Below are 19,116 nucleotides of genomic sequence, written 5' to 3' on the forward strand. Positions count from 1 at the left end.
TTTTTTTTTCTTCCTCCAACGCCTTGCTCCCTAAAAAAAAAAAAAAAAAATTTCTCCCTCCCCGATGCCCAGATTTCGGTGCCCGTTTTGACCGGGTGTTTCGAGGCCGATGAAGCTTTACTTTATCCTGTGATCGAGAGCAGAAAACGGTCGGAAAACGGTTAGCCAGCTAATTGTAGCCAAAGCGAGGAAGTGAGGCGACGGAAAGAAAAATGACATCTCGGAGGTAAGAGGAGCCCAGACAGCTAACTTTAACCTAACTCAGCTGTTTGGGATGAATGTAATCTAAGACTGTAAACAAACACTGAGTGTGCTGAAGTTTCTAGTGGAGGGGGGGAAACTGATGCTAGTGGAGAAGCTAACTTAGCACACACCGGCAGCTCAGTGCACAGAAGATGTTTAGGTTTGTAAACACTGTAAACACTGGGGACATAGCTTCTCCCTCTGATGCCACATTCACTTCTTTAGCGACACAGTCTTTATTTAGGGGAACAGGAAGACAATATGGAGGATGCAGCTTTGTTTCAGGTCAGATTTTCTTGATTTGAATGGCTCAAAAGAGGCTCCACACTCAAAAACAAAAAGTCAGAGTCAAGTCAGAAATATGGAGGAAATGTATTGTTGTTTTTGTTCTGTTGTAGTTTGAGTTGTCATGATACTTCCAATTTTTAAACTTTAAAGGGGAAGTTTAAAGAAAAATCCACTTTTACAGTGTTTTTTTTAAAACATATATTTGGATAACCTGACCCACAAAATGTGAAATAAACCCATCCAGTCGTTTTGTTTGTGTTCTGCATAAGTCTTACAACACAGAGGAAAAAAGCTCTGTTTCTAATGTGCTCTCCTTGTGACGTCACAGTGGGATTCTGGTAAAAAAAAAACCTCCCCTCCCCTGGTGTCTCCACCCCCAGCCTAGATAGATAGAAACTTTATTGATCCTGAGGGAAATTCAAAGCATCCAGTAGCAGGTTACAAAGACGTACATGACATGAAACATTTGTTACAAATTAAACCACAAAACCGACGCCCCCCCCCCCCCCCCCCCCCCATACATATATATAAATGTATATAACCATGCAACCCATGCAGGGATAAAAATATATGTGTGATTTAAACAAGAACATAAAAACAGTTGAGGAAAAATAAAATCTGTAATTAGACCTGAATATAAAAAAATAAAAAAGTGTTGACCTTCTGAAGTTGTGTTGTTTATATATGTACAGCAATGTTTAAAAAGCAGATAGTGCAGAGTTATCAAAAACAGACATTAAATTAAATAACAGGCAGTGCAAACATTAAATTAAAGGTGCTATTTAATAAGTAATTGAGATGATCATTAAAGTGTCCAACTAGAGGCTGACTCTTGGGACAGCTGTGCAGATGGGAAATGGAAAAAGGAAGATTTAGTCCAAGTGTGTGCTGCGTTCCCCGTGCTATAACCGTGAGGTGTTGTACAGACGTATGGCCCAGGGGGACAAAAGAGTTGTTGAGTCTGTCTGTGGGACACTGAACACACTCCTCTGCCTGGTGAAGGTGCTGTGCAGAGGGTGCGGGGTGTTGTCCATGATGGAGAGCATTTCTGTTCAGGGTCCTTCTCTCTGCCACCGTCACTAGAGAGTCCAGCTCTGCGCCCACCACAGAGCCAGCCTTTCCTCACCAGTCTGTCCAGCCGTGCTGCGTCCCTCTTCTTGCTGCGTCCTCCCCAGCACACCACAGCATAGAAGAGGACGCTGGCCAAACACTTTAGAGCAAAACTTTAGCGCAGGTCCTCCATTTTTATTCTCTCTACAGAGGAGTGATGTCTACTGGGAAAACTCAGGGGCGGTCATTGCATTTAAAGAGACACACACACCAAAACGGAGCGTTCTGAGAGAGCTGGTTTATACAGGGTCACAAACCTCCTCTGGTGCTTGATTCATGTTATATTTTGAACAAAGCACAACACAGATGTTTCTTTTAGACCACAGGAGGACTGTTTGAAAAGGTGGAGAAGGGGGATGATATGTCCTCTTTAATGTGTAACTAAAAATGAAACCCTGGCGATACCACAGCAAAAGAAATGTAGAGGTCCTAACACCCAATATAAGGTCATTTCTTTGTTTTATAAGTACGACTAATTGCAGGCAAATTCCTACACACCAAAGTTGTAATAGTTTGGGGATTGTTTTTAAAAGTTATATTTCTATTTGTTCTGACCTTGTGTTTTATTTGTAAACGTGGGGGGGGGGAAATTACCTCGAGTGAGTGCGCCTTTAATCACTCTGAACACTGAAAAACAAGCAATACATGGAAATAAATAAGAATAATGAATACATTTAGTAATGAAGAAACTATGTTCTTGAGTTGGTGATGATATTACAACAAACACATTTACCACACATGACAAAACGAGCGCAACACGGCGTGCCGCACCGTAATCGATTAATCTCGATTATCTTGTTTTCTCGATCATGGAAAGACTACATCATCATTGAAACTGGATTTAAGCAGATCATTTAAAAAAACGATACTTGGTGGTTATGAGTCGATATCGTTTTTCCCCCACCTCGAGTATTTGTGCAATTAAGACGTTGTGTTGGAGTTTGCTCCTCTCCTAAGCATCTGTAGAAGATGTGGTAGTCCTTTAAAGCGTCGGCACTTTTGGATATAATCGTTGAGTAAAATAATGCAACATGTACTGTGGTATCAAAAAGTACAGAAGTACAAAAAGTAGTTGTGATAAAATGAGTTATATTGTGTTTCATGTCCAGTTGTGTGTGTGTGTGTGTTCTGTGCAAAGACACAGTGGTGCATGGTGGGATTGTTTTCAGAGAACTTAGTCAACATGCCGTGCACAGTGCTTTTTTGTTGCATTACTGTAAGTCTCTGTGTTGTAATTAAAAACACTGCACAGTGAATAGAAGTCATTCTGTAGTAAATAGAAAGTGGTAAACAGTGAATGGGATTCACTGTTGTAAACGGGGATACAGCGTTGCACTGTAACAATGAGACCAATCATAGTGTGTTTCTTTTCTCTCTTGCAGGTGGTTTCACCCCAACATCACAGGTGTGGAGGCTGAAAACCTGCTGCTGACTCGCGGGGTGGATGGAAGCTTTTTGGCCAGGCCCAGTAAGAGTAATCCAGGAGACTTCACCCTCTCAGTGCGGTGAGTAGACATGCACTGATTCACTTATTTTTTCCAGTACTGATCCGATGTATGTACTAATTCAGAAAATACACTTTGAATCATTGGATCCAGAATCGTTTTGTATCGAAAATCAATTCTCAATCTAATCGTAATCGAATTGAATCGCGAGACAAGCAAAGATTCCCAGCCCTAGTACAGATACTGATACTGATTCCGATTTTTTTGAATCATAATTGTTATTGTTGTTGTTGGTATTACATGTAAGCCCCCGGCAGGAACAGCGGGGGGGAAGTCACCCAGGCTTCGTCCGTTAATATTCACGGTCTATGCTCCAAACCAGTCATGTTGCTCCGTTTAGCGTTTATGGTGGATTTGTGAAAAGGAAACTATTTTAGGAACTTAAATGTAGTGGATACAACTATTATCAATTAGTTTTTATGTTTGAAATAAATCAGCAGCCATGTTGACGATCAGGTTTTTTTGCTCCGAGGACAAAACGTCAACATTTTTTCTGCTTCCGGCTCCTCAAATATGAAGATTGTCTTTAAACTCAGCAAGACATTTTTAGGCCGTCATCTAATTCTTTAGAAGAAACTTTGTTCAACCAAAAAAGTCGCCGCAAAAATAATCACCAGAGATTTGAAATCCCCCGTTTGCAGCCGTCGTAATACGACCTGCCGGGGAGTGTTTCCGCGCTGCCCTCAGAGTGCCTGACAAATCAATAGATGCAGCTCGAAATGCGCTGAAATATTCACACGGCTTATTGACGTCGGAATAATGAGGATAAAAATAGAATCCCCACAGTGAGTACCATCTCCATCTTGAGCCTGCATGTGTGCTCAAAGATGGCAGGCAAACCAGCATCATCCAAACAGTCTTTTTTTTACTATTGGAGACAAAAAGAGAGTCAGTGGTTTTTATCTCGGGGCCCGTCGTGTCATAAATTATTCAGATGACTTATCATTAACTCCGTTCAGCTGATGTCGCCGAGGTTATTTTGGTAACAGGCGCTTATTTTGAAGCCGTTCAGTCTCTCATCTGGCTCCGTATTTACTTCCTTTGGAAACAAAACAAGTCATGCTCCTCGTGCGGAGACGTTTTACACGGGGAGACTCGTCCCTCTCTGCCGGGTCAAACCAGCTCTCCCTCCCTCTCTCTCGTCTCTCTCTCGTCTCTCTCTCTCTCGTCTCTCTCTCTCTTTTGTGTCTCTCTCTTTCTCTCTCTCTCGCTCTCTCTCGTCTCTCTCTCATCTCTCTCTCTTTTGTCTCTCTCTCTCTCTCTCGCTCTCTCTCGTCTCTCTCTCTTTTGTCTCTCTCTCGTCTCTCTCTCTCTCCCTCCCTCTCTCTCGTCTCTCTCTCGCTTTTGTCTCTCTCTCTTTTGTCTCTCTCTCGCTCTCTCTCGTCTCTCTCTCATCTCTCGCTCTCTCTCTCTCTCGTCTCTTTCCTCTCTCTGTCTCTCTCTCTCTCCTCTCTCTCTCCTCTCTCTCTCCTCTCTCGTCTCTCTCTCTCTCCCTCCCTCTCTCTCGTCTCTCTCTCGCTTTTGTCTCTCTCTCGTCTCTCTCTCGCTCTCTCTCGTCTCTCTCTCATCTCTCGCTCTCTCTCTCTCTCGTCTCTTTCCTCTCTCTCTCCTCTCTCTCTCCTCTCTCGTCTCTCATCTCTCCTCTCTCTCTCCTCTCTCTCTCCTCTCTCTAGTCTCTCTTGTCTCTCTTTCGTCTCTGGTCTCTCTCCTCTCTCTCGCTCTCTTTCTCTCTCTCTCTCTCGTCTCTCGTCTCTCTCTCCTCTCTCTCATCTCTCTCTCGCCTGTCTCTCTCTCTCATCTCTCTCTCGCCTCTCTCTCTCGTCTCTCTCTCGCCTCTCTCGTCTCTCTCTCTCTCCGCTCAACTTCTCCAGAAGTCATTCACAGTTACTGCGCTCTCTAGATCACCCACAAGTTCTCCTTTTTTTCGTATTTTCCGATGTAATGGTGGTCACGGACGATGACTCAACACAGTTTAACCGCCTATCTGGTTTCTGTCACATAAACGTCCTTTTTTTTTTCCATCTAACTTGCACATTATCAGACGTTAAATGTCGGTGCTGTTCCCCTGCTTTGTTTTGAATATTCTCTTTTCGTCTCTCACCTCCTGCTAATAATAGAGAAGACGACATTGTTCTTAGTGGTGCATCATGTGACTCTTTGTTAAACTATAAATATGCTCGTTTAAATCACAACACCTTGCACTCGGCATCAGAAGGGCCGGAGCATAAAATACACTCATAAAGCTTCAGTTAGAGCCACATACTTTGGATTTTAGAGATTTATTATCTACCAGTTAGGAAGCAGTAAATGTCAAACTTTCTGTTATGGCAGCAGCTAAAATAAAAATAACGAGCCTGAAGGAAAAAAAAAAATTTTCTACGTTGATTTCGCTCCAATGTGACTCAGCAAAAGCACGACGCAGAATGCTGCTTTCTCACGCAAAATACCTGTTTACAGAGCCCCCTGCTGGACAAACTATGTGAGGCAAAGTTTTCTGCATAATATATTCTGTAAAAAACAGTTTCCAGGTGCGCCGGTGTGCTAAGTGGTCAGTTTGCACGCCTCATGTACAGAGGCTACAACCTTCAAAACGTGCAGCCCGGGTCCAAATCCCACCTGTGGCTCCTTTGCTGCATGTAGAATGTTAAAATGGACTTGAGCTTGTTTAGCGCTTTTCTAGTCTTCTGACTACTCAAAGCACTTTTTCACCGCAGGTCACACCTACAGGTTCACACACTGATGGTAGAGACTGCTGAGTAAAGTGACCATCAGAAGTAACCGATCCATGAGTACACATTCATACACCGCTGATGAGGCAGAGGGAGCAACTTGGGGTTAAGTGTCTTGCCCAAGGACACATCGGACATGTAGCTGCAGGAGCTGGGGATCGAACCCCTGACCTTCTGGTTGAGAGTTGACCGAATCTACCAACTGAGTCCACAGCTGCCCCATGTCATGCAGCATGTCGTTCACTACTCTATATCTCCCTGATTTGAGACGCTATTTACTGTCCTGCCACTCCAATAAAGGCATAAAAAGACCCCAAAAAAATACATCTTAAAAAAGTTTCCAAATCAGCGCATATCAGAAGATAAACGCTGGATACCAAAACATCTGGGATTGTGAATATCATAGCCGATACCAATGTTTAAAGTCTGTAGACAGAGTCTGTTTGTGTCTCTGGATGCATCGTATTCCTTAACCCGTCGTGTTGTCTCTCTGCAGGCGAAATGGAGCGGTCACCCACATCAAGATCCAGAACACGGGAGACTACTACGACCTGTACGGCGGGGAGAAGTTTGCCACACTGGCCGAGCTGGTGCAGTATTACATGGAGCATCACGGGCAACTGAAGGAGAAAAACGGAGACGTCATCGAGCTCAAGTATCCGCTCAACTGTGCAGACCCCACCTCTGAGAGGTGAGGGACCGTGCTGGATGATACCTGAATGTAGACGCTCCCTGAAGAGACATGATCAGAGACATTTTAATGAGGGTTTTAAAAAGTGTCCTTCGTTGGGGAACTTTGATGTATTTCTGACTGCAAACGTCTCACTATTTAAGTATGGAATTGTCTCTTTCCTGCTTACAAAAACAGGAAGTGACTGTGTAGTAATTTTGTTCCCTGTAGAAAAAACGATGTTCCCATTTTAGATTCTTCGACAGTTTAACCACCGGCTGCTAGTTTAAAACCTGAAGTATTTTATCGTACTTGTTGCCAGGTGGTTCCACGGCCACTTGTCGGGACGGGAGGCTGAGAAGCTGCTGACGGAGAAAGGGAAGAACGGCAGCTTCCTGGTGAGAGAGAGTCAGAGTCACCCGGGGGATTTCGTCCTGTCGGTCCGTACGGGAGACGACAAGACGGACAGCAGTGACAGCAAACCTAAAGTCACCCACGTCATGATCCGCTGCCAGGTAAACACCCCCTTACCCCGCCCCCCCAACATGTCCCCTGTGTGTTTCTTTTGATCTGTAGTGCATGCTCTGTATGTACTGCAGGGGGTCATGGCTCTTGGTTTTTATGCCGTGCGCAAATATAGCATAGTTTCCCGGAGCTGAGTTTCTGAGTGGAGTGAGTCATCTTGCATCCTTACTATCTCTGCCCTTAAACAAACCAGCTACCGGTAATCGACATGAAAACAAAACTTAACTTAACATAACCGGGGCTGCAAATGTAACACCAACGTGTTCTAAAACCTCTAAACTCAGAGAGCATTTCACCCTGGACGCTGCAAATTAAAGTGTTAACCTTTCCTGCGTCAGAGTACGACCTTATCCACACAGCACGGAGGAGACTTAGTGGTCTGCTCCAGGGCTGAAGTTGTAGCTAACCCACATAATTTACATCCCGTAAAAGAAGGATTCATAATGGGGAACTTGCTTGTCATGGGAGCATGTTGGTAACGTGCAAGCTATAGAAGAGAAGTCGGCCTGGACGTCTTTCTTTTAAAAATCATCTCTGACATTCATCTTCACAATCCAAAGTTAAATAAAAACAGGTTAGAAATATACTCGGGCGGCCCGCCCAGGTATCGTCCACAGTATGTGTGGGAAACACTGCTGCAGTTTCAATAAAACTTTCAATAAAGATGTGACAGTGAGGGATACAGATGTTAGGGCTTGATGGTCTTTTAGTTTACAAAACTTTAAGCTCCTGATTTGAAGTCAGGGAGGGTGACAGCTGAGTAAGAGAAGAGATTCAAGATTTTTCAAGATTCAAGATTCAAGAATTTTATTTGTCACATGCTCATACAGATGTGCAGTGAAATGTAAGGACTGTTCCGCAAGGCCATGCAATAAACACTCAAATTACTAATACACATATATACAGTAAAATAGAATATAATGTAAAAAATAAAAAAAGAATTATTTGAATGTACAAAATATAGAGTAATGTAAACAGTGTAAAGTGTCCAGAGAAGAGAGGCTGCACGTTGAGTAAGTATGTAAAATCACTCTCTGTGTTTGTGAAGCATCAAAGACTTAAACAGAGGTGACAAATGAACACAACACACATTCATTTATTGATAAAGAACTGTATTGTATTGGACGGGTAGCATCTGCAGAGAAAAACTGAGCTTGTATTATTATTACCATCCCCCAGTGCTTAAAGCAATCCTGTGCTGTATGGAGTTTTCTGTAGAGAAGCAAAAGAAGTTGATCTTAATGTTTCTAATCCAGTGTTTATCCATCATGTGAAGCAGTGACCGCGGGTATAAATGTCCTCGTTTTCATGCAGAGTGCAGCTGTGTGAGAATGTGCCTCATATCGATTTCCCTTCATGTTAACACATAATGACTTTTAAACGTCGGTATCATTAAATTAATGGAGGCAGGAGGTCGACAGGCTGGCACCAGACCAGCTCTCATCCTGCTGCTGCTGTCTCTCTGTTCTGAACCATCAGACCCTCTGATCTATTCTCTCCTGAATCAGGCGAGACGGAGGACAGACTGCGAGAGCTGAACCATATTTCATTTTACCATCACAATTATGATGTGTGCATGCGCAATACTCACAACCCAGGGCATGCAATGTCAGTCATGTGACTTCAAGCACGTCATGTTGTCCCTTTTTGTGTGCTGAACTGATGGAGAAAGATATCGTCTTATGTTCATGGAGGACATGGATATAGAGGCCTTTTTTTGCTTCTGAATTTGGATGGAAAAAAAAAATGTAGAAAATCAGAAAGGTTTTCCTCAAACATTGTCAAAACAATTTGTAACGTAAAGGCTGTAAACATGTAAATGTACCGCCTCTTCCAGAGTAGAAAATACCTACATGTAGTTAGAGAAAGTTTTGCCAAGAATGGATTAAAACACACACACACACATAAAAAAACACCTTATATAAAAGGCAGCAGGCTCCATAAAAGGTCTGGAAAGGGTAGAAATCCAGATACTGATCTGTAGCAGATAAATCTGGCTGCATGTAAAAGCATCCTCTGTGATTTCTCATAAAATGTTTGATTGTCTCTCATGATAACCGACCTGTTGCACTTAAGTGTTTGGGACTTTTTTTTTTTTCCCTCAGCATGACCTGAAGTACGACGTCGGCGGAGGGGAGAAGTTCGACTCCCTGACAGATTTGGTCGAGCACTACAAGAAGAACCCCATGGTGGAGACTCTGGGCACCGTGTTGCAGCTCAAACAGGTTTTCTTCCCACGTCTAAAATTCACGTTTGTTTAATGTAAGCTAACTATGCTTTTTTTTCCCCTGATCATTGCTTTTTTGCTGACTCCTGTTTCTCCCCCCCCCCCCCGCAGCCCCTCAACACTACTCGTATTAACGCTGCAGAGATCGAAAGTCGAGTTCGAGAGCTCAGCAAACTAGCCGAGGCCACAGACAAGGTCAAACAGGGCTTCTGGGAGGAGTTTGAGGTGAGTGTGATTCAACAGGTGATCTGTCCTGGTTTGTGTTTGTTATTCCTCTAAAAACAACATGAAGTGCTGGCTGTAAGTTTTCAAATCGTTTCCCCTCCCTCACCTTCCAGACGTTGCAGCAGCAAGAGTGCAAACTACTCTACAGCCGCAAAGAAGGCCAGAGAGCAGAGAACAAGAACAAGAACAGATACAAGAACATTCTGCCTTGTAAGAAACCTTCTTTCACTACAACAAAAACTAAATGTTACCTTCAGAAGCTTCACCTGACCACATCTGAAAAAGTGGATTTTTAACTGTTTCCGTTTGTGTTTGCAGTCGATCACACTCGTGTGGTGCTGAATGACAGGGATCCAAATGAGCCCGGCTCTGACTACATCAACGCCAATATCATCACGGTAGCATCCGCTGTCATGGTAAACTGACCTACACACACACACACACACACACACACACACACACACACACAGAATAGAATAGATGTTTATTGCCATTTGCACAGGTACAGGACAGTACAGGTACATTGGAATTTTTGTGTGTTTCTCCCTGAGTCAGCTTCTACAAAAAAAAGTTATAAAAAAATATATATAAAATAAAATAGCATTATATGGAAGAAAGAGTAGAAAAGTACAAATGAAATAAAAAGTTGTAGTAACAGCTAAGTAAATTAAAATAAACTGTACAGAAGCTATACACTGTATTAAAGCAAAGATATAATACTAAAAAAAATAACAAAGGGGAACACTGTACAATGAAATGAAAATATAAATATGTATAAATACCATTAATTCTGTATTTGTTGATATCTGTATGAATATCTGGATAAGATGTAGAACTGTAATGATCGGAGTCATTCTGCAGCTGCTGAACATGTTAACATTCACTTTCTGCTCTTCTTATGTTTGGCTCCTGTGTCTTGTCTCTCCCCCGTCTGTGTGCGCAGCCGGAGCTGGATCCAAAGTGCAACAGCACCAAGGTGAAGAAGAGCTACATCGCCACTCAGGGCTGTCTGCAGAACACCATCAGTGACTTCTGGAGGATGGTGTTTCAGGAGAACTCTCGAGTCATCGTCATGACCACCAAGGAGGTGGAGAGGGGAAAGGTGAGCAGAAATGCTGCAGGCGCAGTGTGTACAGGACTTCCAGCTGTCAATGATTTGATGTCCATGTCCTGTTGAGTTTTTGAATTAAAACAGACAAATAATGAAATAAGCATAGACAAATATACTACAAAAAAAGTACCTTCAGTAGGGCTGTCACTTTTTATTTGAAGTTTGAACATTCATTTGAACCTGGGGGAAAAGTTCACACTCTATCTGTGACGAGCCGTTTCATTAAAAATAAACAAAATCAGTGCAGCCGGCTGTCTGAAGCAGTTTGCAGTGCGATCCAGCAGAGGGCGCTCTCACCACTTGACCATTGCATGCTCTCTTGACACCTGTAAATGAAGACAGTAATGTTGTGGCAAAAGCACAGGACAGACAGCAGCCCCCTGTTTTGGTGAAGAGACACAGGGAACACAAGTGAGCCGCAACTCTCCAAGCTGGCTCGCAAATACTTTTGTTTGCCATGGACCTCTGTGCGCTTTGAACAAGAGTTCTCATCAGCAGGTCCTTTTGGATTGTCAACAGGCTGTTTGTTTTAGGCTCAGAAGCTGAAATGTTTGCAGGGTGTTTTTTGTGTGTGTGGTTTTTTTTTTTTACCAACTTGAGTGTTTCTGTGTCCTTTCAGAGTAAGTGTGTGAAGTACTGGCCCGACATGTCGGCTCTGAAGGAGTACGGAGCGATGCGCGTTCGAAACGTCAAGGAGACGGCTGCACACGACTACATCTTAAGAGAACTCAAACTGTCCAAAGTTGGCCAGGTAAGCAGTTTTTTAGTTTGTGTAAACATTTGAATGAAGGGAGTGCTTATGGACGATCACTGTTATATACATTTCTTGAGACAAAAGATGTCATATCATTAAAGGAAGAATGTGCGACTTTTTGATCCAGTAGATGTCGCCCTTAAGCTCCAGCATGAAACCAAAACAAACTGCTGTTTGGCCACGCCTCCGCTATTCTCCAGAGACACACTTCCAACCCCCCCTCCACTCACATTCACACACAGGAGTTATGAATTAGAATGCACCCTAATTAAGCAACATTTAACACAAGCGGCGACAAAATTGTCCTTGGCTTGAGCTGCATTTTCCTGCGTCCTGCATTGTTGTGTTAGCATGCTAATGTTAGCGCTCTTTAGTTAGCTCGTAGCTTCAAATTGCACATAAATTGGCACAAAATGACCGTGATCTAAACACACTAATGTGACTTCCAAATAAGCAGTGAGTAGACTCAGGTCAAACTTTTTAATTACACGCTGATGTATCATTTAAGCGTCCCACTGTAACATAAGCTGATAAATAAATATTAGTTTAATAATACTTGTTCATACTCTACTGGACTCTGAGACTGAGATCAAACACACCCGCCTGCTGATGGAAATACTCACTAAGGAATCAAATGTGGATTCATCTGCAGCTGAAAATAATCCCCAACAAATGTTCTAAATATATCGTCTGAGTCGTGTTTTTTTAAAGGTACAGAAACAGCATTTAAAAAAAAAAAAGATATGCAGATCTATTTTTACAGGTTTTGTCTTCAATAGAAAGCAAAAAGCTTTAGGGCTGAGAGCCAAAGACAGATGACGGAAGGACCAACACATGTCTGGTTTTTATTATCTTCATGTGAGTTATTAACAGGAACAAAAATCTGTACACAGGGCAACACAGAACGCACCGTGTGGCAGTACCACTTCAGGGCCTGGCCTGACCACGGAGTCCCCACCGACCCCGGCGGTGTCCTCGACTTCCTGGAGGAGGTCAACCTGAAACAGGAGAGCATCCTGGATGCTGGACCTATAGCCGTACACTGCAGGTAAACACACACACACACACCAGTCGAACACTGGAAACACTTACATGAACAACAATGAAACACATCAATGAGCATGGAGGAGAAGTGTTAACTCAGAAACTTTGTCACACATTCTTCAGTGCAGGGATCGGGCGGACAGGAACGTTTATAGTGATCGACATCCTGATAGATGTGATCAGAGAAAAAGGTGAGTCACATTACTGAGGACACACTGCTGTCTTTCAAATCAGTTGTGTGGGGAGTGGGGACATTTGAGGTTTCAGCGTTAGAGGCTATCATGTTAGCATGTTGTCACTTTAGAACAGTGGTGTCCAAACTTTTTTTCTTGCGGGCCAAAATTGTCGTGTTAGAATCGCTCGCGGGCCACAGGTTTTGTTTTTTAAAATATAGTTTAAAAAATAGTAAGGCTTTGTAGATCAGAATCTAAAGGCTCGCTAAAGAAACCCTTTAATAAAAGGAAATCAAATATTTAGATTTCTTCGTTCTACTTTATTCGTTTTTTTTCTCAGAATCAAGCCTGTAACGTGGTTCAAGCTTTCTGCATTTAGCTCAGGTCATTAAATGGTTAAACAACAGTCCGCTTGTTTGCAAAAGCTTTTTTTTTCATAGTTTACAAAAAAAAATTGGAAAATAGTAAAAGCTGTAGATTTAAAAAAACAACAACATACATATTACTGAACATTTTCTATTTTAGGAATATTGTTCAGCCCTTGTTAACATGAAAAAGAAAAATAAGATAATGTGCCGATCTTAATCGAGGCCCCAAAATCTTCTGATTCTTCATTTGAAGTCACGGGCCACAAAAAATCCCCTCAAGGGCCGCAAATGGCCGTCGGGTCGCACTTTGGACACCCCTGCTTTAGAAGGCTGTAACGTTAGCAGGCTGCTCTGAATACACTGCTAAGTTGTACATACTACTTCTGCTGTTTTTAATCATGTGAAATATTGTCCTAATTTCCAGGGGTGGACTGCGACATCGACGTGCCAAAGACCATCCAGATGGTCCGTTCTCAGCGCTCTGGGATGGTGCAGACGGAGGCCCAGTACAGGTTCATCTACATGGCTGTGCAGCATTACATAGAAACACTGCAGAGACGCATAGAGGAGGAGCAGGTGTGCAGCACAAAACAAAACTCACTTTCTCTACCCTTTTTTCTTTTTTCTTCCTGCTCCTCTCTCTAACCTCCCTGTTGTCCCTTCTTCTCTGCAGAAAAGTAAGATTAAAGGGCGCGAGTACACCAACATTAAGTACTCTTTGTCGGACCTGACCGGAGGAGAGCAGAGCCCTTTGCCTCCGTGCACTCCTATTCCTACTCCCACCTGCACAGAGTGAGTGACGCTGTTATTGATGAAGGGATACTGAACTGTATCTCCTTCAATAAAAAAAAAGTGTAAATCGTGTTTGTTTTTTTTCCAGGATGAGGGACGACAGCTCCAGAGTGTATGAGAACGTCGGCCTGATGCAGCAGCAGAAGAGCTACAGATGAGATTCACCTTTGATCCCAGAGCTCTATCACTTCCAGGTATTTAAAGTAACGTGCTGCTTCTATTGAAAACAAATGATTTACCTTAAATAAATTCTCTCCTAAAATGAGTATTGATTCATAAAAAGAGGCTTGACATCCTTAAAAGCATTAAGGGAGTTTTAATTACCTTAAATATAAAAGCTCAAGTGGTAAAGTCATGTCATACTCAACACTCTGCAGCTGTGAGTGTCTCTATTTGAAGCTGCAATACTGAATGTTACTTATAAAAACAAAGCGACGAATAAAAGACGCCTCTGTTAACCCGACCTTTCCTGACCTCTGTGGGGGGGTTTAACATCTTTCACTGTTTCCATTTTCAATCTATGGCACCGTCTCATTTCGACCTGCAGAGGGCAGCAGATTAATGACACGAAAACCTGTTTAAACACATCTATATACAGTAAAACCTGCAAAACTGCTACCTAATGCCCCCTAGTGGCTAAATGAAACACAACAAACAAATAGTTGAACAAAGTTATAACTGAGGAGTACTGTCCTCGTTCTGCAATATCAGCTGATACTTTTATGTTTATGATTTCCATACACCTAATGCTTCTTTCTAATGATTTCACATTAAAAGAAAGATCACTGTGATGGAAAACACAGCAGAGAGAATCACTCCCATGATTCCCCGCCATCCTCAACGTCTTATTTTGTTATTGCTTTGATTCAGATCCCCCCTGGCGGCGGATTGTACATACTGTGCGTTTAACAGCACTGCCTTTATGGTTTATTTAAAACGTTAAAGGAAGACTTTAATGGTTTACATTCAATGCAAGTAAGGAGAAAGACGATATATGAAAGTAACATATACATGACTGTTTGAAATAAAGGCGCACTTCTCTCTGCAGATGAAGTCAATAAGATATCAGTTCAATATCTTAGGTTTTTCTTTTTTAATAGATGACTGAAGGACGGAAGTCCCTGTCCTATTCACACAACAACAACGGCGCCCACATAAGTCAATACACACATGCACACAGGAACAAAGAACACAAACAGAACTACTGAAAAGTATTGTAGTAAAACGGCTTTTAAAGAATATAAATGTCAACATCTCGGCTCAGGATGCAACACATTCACATATCAACATAACAAAAACCAGGTCGGAAATATTAAAAATAATAATAATACATTTAATTTGTAATGCACTTTACATTTTTGCAAAAAAAAAAAATCTCAAAGTGCTACAGGAAAAAAATAAATAAAATATAAATAAAAACAAATTTCATTAACTAAGCAACTAACGAAACTAAAAACACATTCAAAATCATGTTTTTGTGCAATGAAAGTTACAGACAACAAAACAGAGAGAATATGAATGCTGCAGAAAAGGTAAGTCAAGAAACATGATGCATGTTTTAAGGCATCTCTGTAAGTATTTTCTTTGTGTCTCCTTCAGGATCTTGATACCTGACAGTTTTTGCCAGCCACACCTTGACGCCTGAGACTTGACCGTAATGACATGGAACAATGGAAACAAAAAAAAACACACAAATACCCCCTCCTCTCCACACAAAAAAATAAACGGAGAGAGACCAGACTCCAGGGTCCTTCTGTACCCGTGTTTGCCCTCTAGATGAAATCTAAACCACTGTGATCATCAGAAGAGCCTTTGAGAAGCTAACACGATACTAAAACAACAACACGTTAGGTTCAGCTCTTTGTTAATCTCATCCCAACAAGGGCTGCTAACAGCGAGCGCTCTCCTCAGAGGGGACGGAAAAACCTACCTAACCTTTTGCTCATCTCTCGATTCTTTTTTTCTATTTTTTTTTTTTTTTTTTATTAACCAAAGGAAGATTATTATGTAGGTTGTTTGTTTATAGACAGAGGTTTTCTGAAAAAAAAAAAAAAAAAGGCTTGTGCCAAAACCATGAATGATTTAATCCACATTTCTCAGCCATTTAAAAGTCTCGATTCGGCCTTGAAAGCAGAGGGAGACGAGACCTTATTTGTGGACTAAAGTCGGGCAAAGTTTCCAGTGATTATTGCCTAGTTTTCACTGTGTTATATAGAATAATGTTTCTGAATGAAGAACTATTGGCATTGTAGTGTAATAACAATATTTACTAATGATTTGTAAACTTAAAAACATGGATTCCTTAATTTTTTTATTTTTTTTGTGCCTCGTTGAGAAACTTTATTTCAGGCTGTTCGGCGTGTGAATGACCTTTTTTGGTTGTTCAGTGTTTGTTAGTTAACCATTCCTGAGCTCAAGCCGAATGCCCTTACTGCTGCGCTTTTATTTAGCAGCATTAACCGCTACAGACGAGCCTCGATTCCCCCGGGTGGATTTTCCAAATCTCATCCGGGGGTTTCGGGAGGAGTTCGGTATGCCTGCACTACTACTACGTCAAAGTCAGTGTGACGACGCATTAAGATTTCAGGGGAGTCTGTTGTGTTTCTCAGTTGCAACAGGCGCACGACTGCCCCAAAAAACTTTTGTTTTTTTTATAAAGCGCATATTACTTTCTTTCTGTCATATTTTCTGTTTTTCCTTAAAAGACAATTGCCTTTTGTGTATTGCCATTAACTATTCTGTGCACCATTTGTACTTAATTTTAAGATTCACTGTTTTACGAAGCAATCGCACATTTCCCAGCTTTGGCAATATAAAAAGTCACTGTTGTGGTTGTAGATTGTCGACCCTGTTGAGTAAGAAGTTCATACAAACGCACTCACTCACACTAATCTCTGCAGGTTTCTATTTGAAAGTATTTCCTTGTTTTCCTGTTGCTGTTAATCAAACTAAACCATTTAAAGGAAAAGCTTGACATTTTGGGAAAAATCGAAACCACTCTCATGCCTGTGAACTACATTTAAAGTAATGGCCGATTAGCCTAGCTTAGCACAAAGAATGGAAACAGAGGGAAGCAGCTAGCAGACTTAAGGAAGTCGCTGCTCTCGGTCAAAGAAACTACCTGCCAAACCAACCATTGATATGAGAGAAGAACAAGCAGCCTCAAATGTTTGAGGTGTTTCCACATCTACTGTCGATTAGCTTAGCTTAACACAGAGACTGAAAATAGAAGAAAAACTAGCAAATGCCTACTAAGGCAAGTCTTCAGTCTGTTTGCTTATGAATACGCTTTCTCTGACAGCTAAATAGCTTAGCTTGGCTTAGGGAATGGAATCAGTAGTAGTAAGCTAGCTTGATTCTGAAGGCTAATGGTTTAAAGTGAACAGAAACAGATAAATGCTAAATATGAAACTGTTGTCTTCAGTGGATTAGCTTAGCTTAGTTTAGCATGAAGACCCGAAACATCTAGCCTTCCGCTGTTAAATGAGGATTACCTATCCCAAGTTGGTGTGCTAAATATGAAGCTACAATAAGCAGCTGATTAGCCTAGCTTAGTATGAAAGATGGTAAGTGAAAGCTATAGCTGATTAGCTTAGCTTAGCACAAAGACTGTGTCCCCCCTAACTTGATGCCTAAACACAAGAAGGTCACTTCTACCAGCTAGAAATAGTTCCAGTAACTCCCTTTAAATCTGCTACTTGACGCCATTGACACTTCTCGTGTTTTTTTCCGGTGCTGAATGTGAAGCTTAGGCCATGAGTCAGTTAGCCTAGTGGAGCTTTTTGGCGGGAACAGGTTGAACAAGCTAGCCGTGCTTAGCATAAAGACTGTAAACAGGTTGAAACAGCTTGTCTGACTTTGTCTAACATTTCATTGATATGATAACAGTTTGGTGGGAGAACTGTGCCTGTTACAGAAAGATCAACACCACTCATATAATAATGATAAATATGAAGCTACAACCAGCAGCTAATTAGCCTAGCTTAGCATTAAAACTGAAAAATACTAGGCTGGCCCCCTCCGAAGTTGGAATCTGTACAAAACTGAAATGTATAAATGAAAAAAAAGTTTGCAAAGTTATCCAAAAGTGTTGTCCTCCTCAGACTGCAAGGCTAGCTGTTTCCCTTTGCTCCCAGTCTTAATGCTAAGCTAAGCTATTTGGCATAGACTCTCAATAATAAGTGTAATGTGTGAGACTTTTTTTCTCTTACTTTGCGCACTTAAAACAAATCTTTCCAAAAATGTCAAACATTTCCTTTAACTCCATCCCTACATTCAGCTGCAGTTTTTCTTTTTTTTATGAAATGCTAATACTTGTATTCTTTTTGAACACTCATTTCAAACGTGTGGCCTGAGATTATTTCTTTTTGTGAAGCCTTTCCATCTTCTGCCAACTTGCTTACCATCACTACGCCTTGAGGAGCTGCGGTCTTGCGATTGAACTTACTGTAACAATGCTGACTCGGCATCTGAAAGAAAAAAAAAAAAAAGGAAGAAGCAGGTTTGCTGTTTGCCTTGAGGAACATTTATCAACAAACACTGATCCAGGATTGAAACGCTTCCTCCTTATAGCATTAAAAACCATGAAATCAGTGTATTTTTTTTTTTTTTTCTGGGGCTGCTTCCTCCCCAGCGGTGGACTCTTTGTTGAAACCCGGCTGCTGCTTCACGGCAAGTGTTCTTTGATTCGTCTCCTCCCGGGTGAACGCCATCCATTGACTGAGTTATGAGATCTTCTGTACTTTGTTGTACTGTATGCAGTTTTATCGTCAAACGGATGTACTTTCTTCGTCTAATGTTTTGTGGAGTGCTTGTTTGTGGTGTTTTTTTTTCTGTCTTGTGTGTGTGCGGGGAAATGTGTGTATGTCTTGTATACTTTCTTTTTTTGTTTTCTTCCCTGATGATAAAACTGCTTTCCATTAACCATGTAAGCAATTTAGATGCATAGACGTGCCTTCTATGCATATGCCTATGTGTATGTGATAGCTATTAATAAAACAACACAGTGCTCTTTAGTTTCACCGCCATTCAAGAACCTGTAACACTTAAATGTGAATAATTTCAACCTGAACAAACAAAAAAAGGAAAAAAACGGTGATCGCAATGCAAACAAACTATATTTTTAACATGTATATTGTACATGAGTACCTGGTAGAGGAGAATGTACTTACTAAAACATATCTACTTGCCAATAAGATATACTGTATGTATATTCCTACAGCTTTCTCTCTGTGACACAGGGAGGGACCTCTCACAAAGCTTCAGAGGTTTATTGTATGACTTTCAAAGCAGTTAACCGTGTTAACTAAACTCAATAACAATAAACGGCAACACATGCCTCATTAAGATACA

The 19,116-nt window shown here is 41.5% G+C and overlaps 1 protein-coding gene across 2 annotated transcripts; it reads left to right on the forward strand.

The window, feature by feature from the left end:
• Positions 1-19,116, forward strand: ptpn11a (protein tyrosine phosphatase non-receptor type 11a). Of its 2 annotated transcripts, XR_009676270.1 has the most exons (17): positions 1-226; positions 3,024-3,146; positions 6,372-6,566; positions 6,868-7,060; positions 9,176-9,295; positions 9,409-9,522; positions 9,636-9,732; positions 9,841-9,938; positions 10,466-10,624; positions 11,253-11,384; positions 12,281-12,435; positions 12,555-12,622; positions 13,397-13,548; positions 13,646-13,764; positions 13,853-13,958; positions 15,364-17,485; positions 17,543-19,116. XR_009676270.1 is itself a non-coding variant. In XM_061060713.1 (16 exons), exons 1-15 carry the CDS (start codon positions 213-215, stop codon positions 13,920-13,922), a joined length of 1,809 nt encoding a protein of 602 aa, XP_060916696.1. In that variant the 5' UTR covers positions 1-212; the 3' UTR covers positions 13,923-13,958; positions 15,364-19,116. The 2 variants fall into 2 exon arrangements, 1 of the variants encoding a protein (XP_060916696.1); XM_061060713.1 differs by having other exon boundaries at positions 15,364-19,116.

This window comes from Labrus mixtus, chromosome 17 (assembly GCF_963584025.1).
Source record: "Labrus mixtus chromosome 17, fLabMix1.1, whole genome shotgun sequence".
In the NCBI taxonomy this organism is placed as follows: Eukaryota; Metazoa; Chordata; class Actinopteri; order Labriformes; family Labridae; genus Labrus; species Labrus mixtus.

What these genes read in the sequence shown, in the direction of transcription:
- ptpn11a (XM_061060713.1), top strand. An exon ending in GACTTCACCCTCTCAGTGCG is followed by an intron (nt 3,147 to 6,371) that starts GTGAGTAGACAT and finishes GTCTCTCTGCAG; the next exon opens with GCGAAATGGAGCGGTCACCC. An exon ending in CGGTAGCATCCGCTGTCATG is followed by an intron (nt 9,939 to 10,465) that starts GTAAACTGACCT and finishes CTGTGTGCGCAG; the next exon opens with CCGGAGCTGGATCCAAAGTG.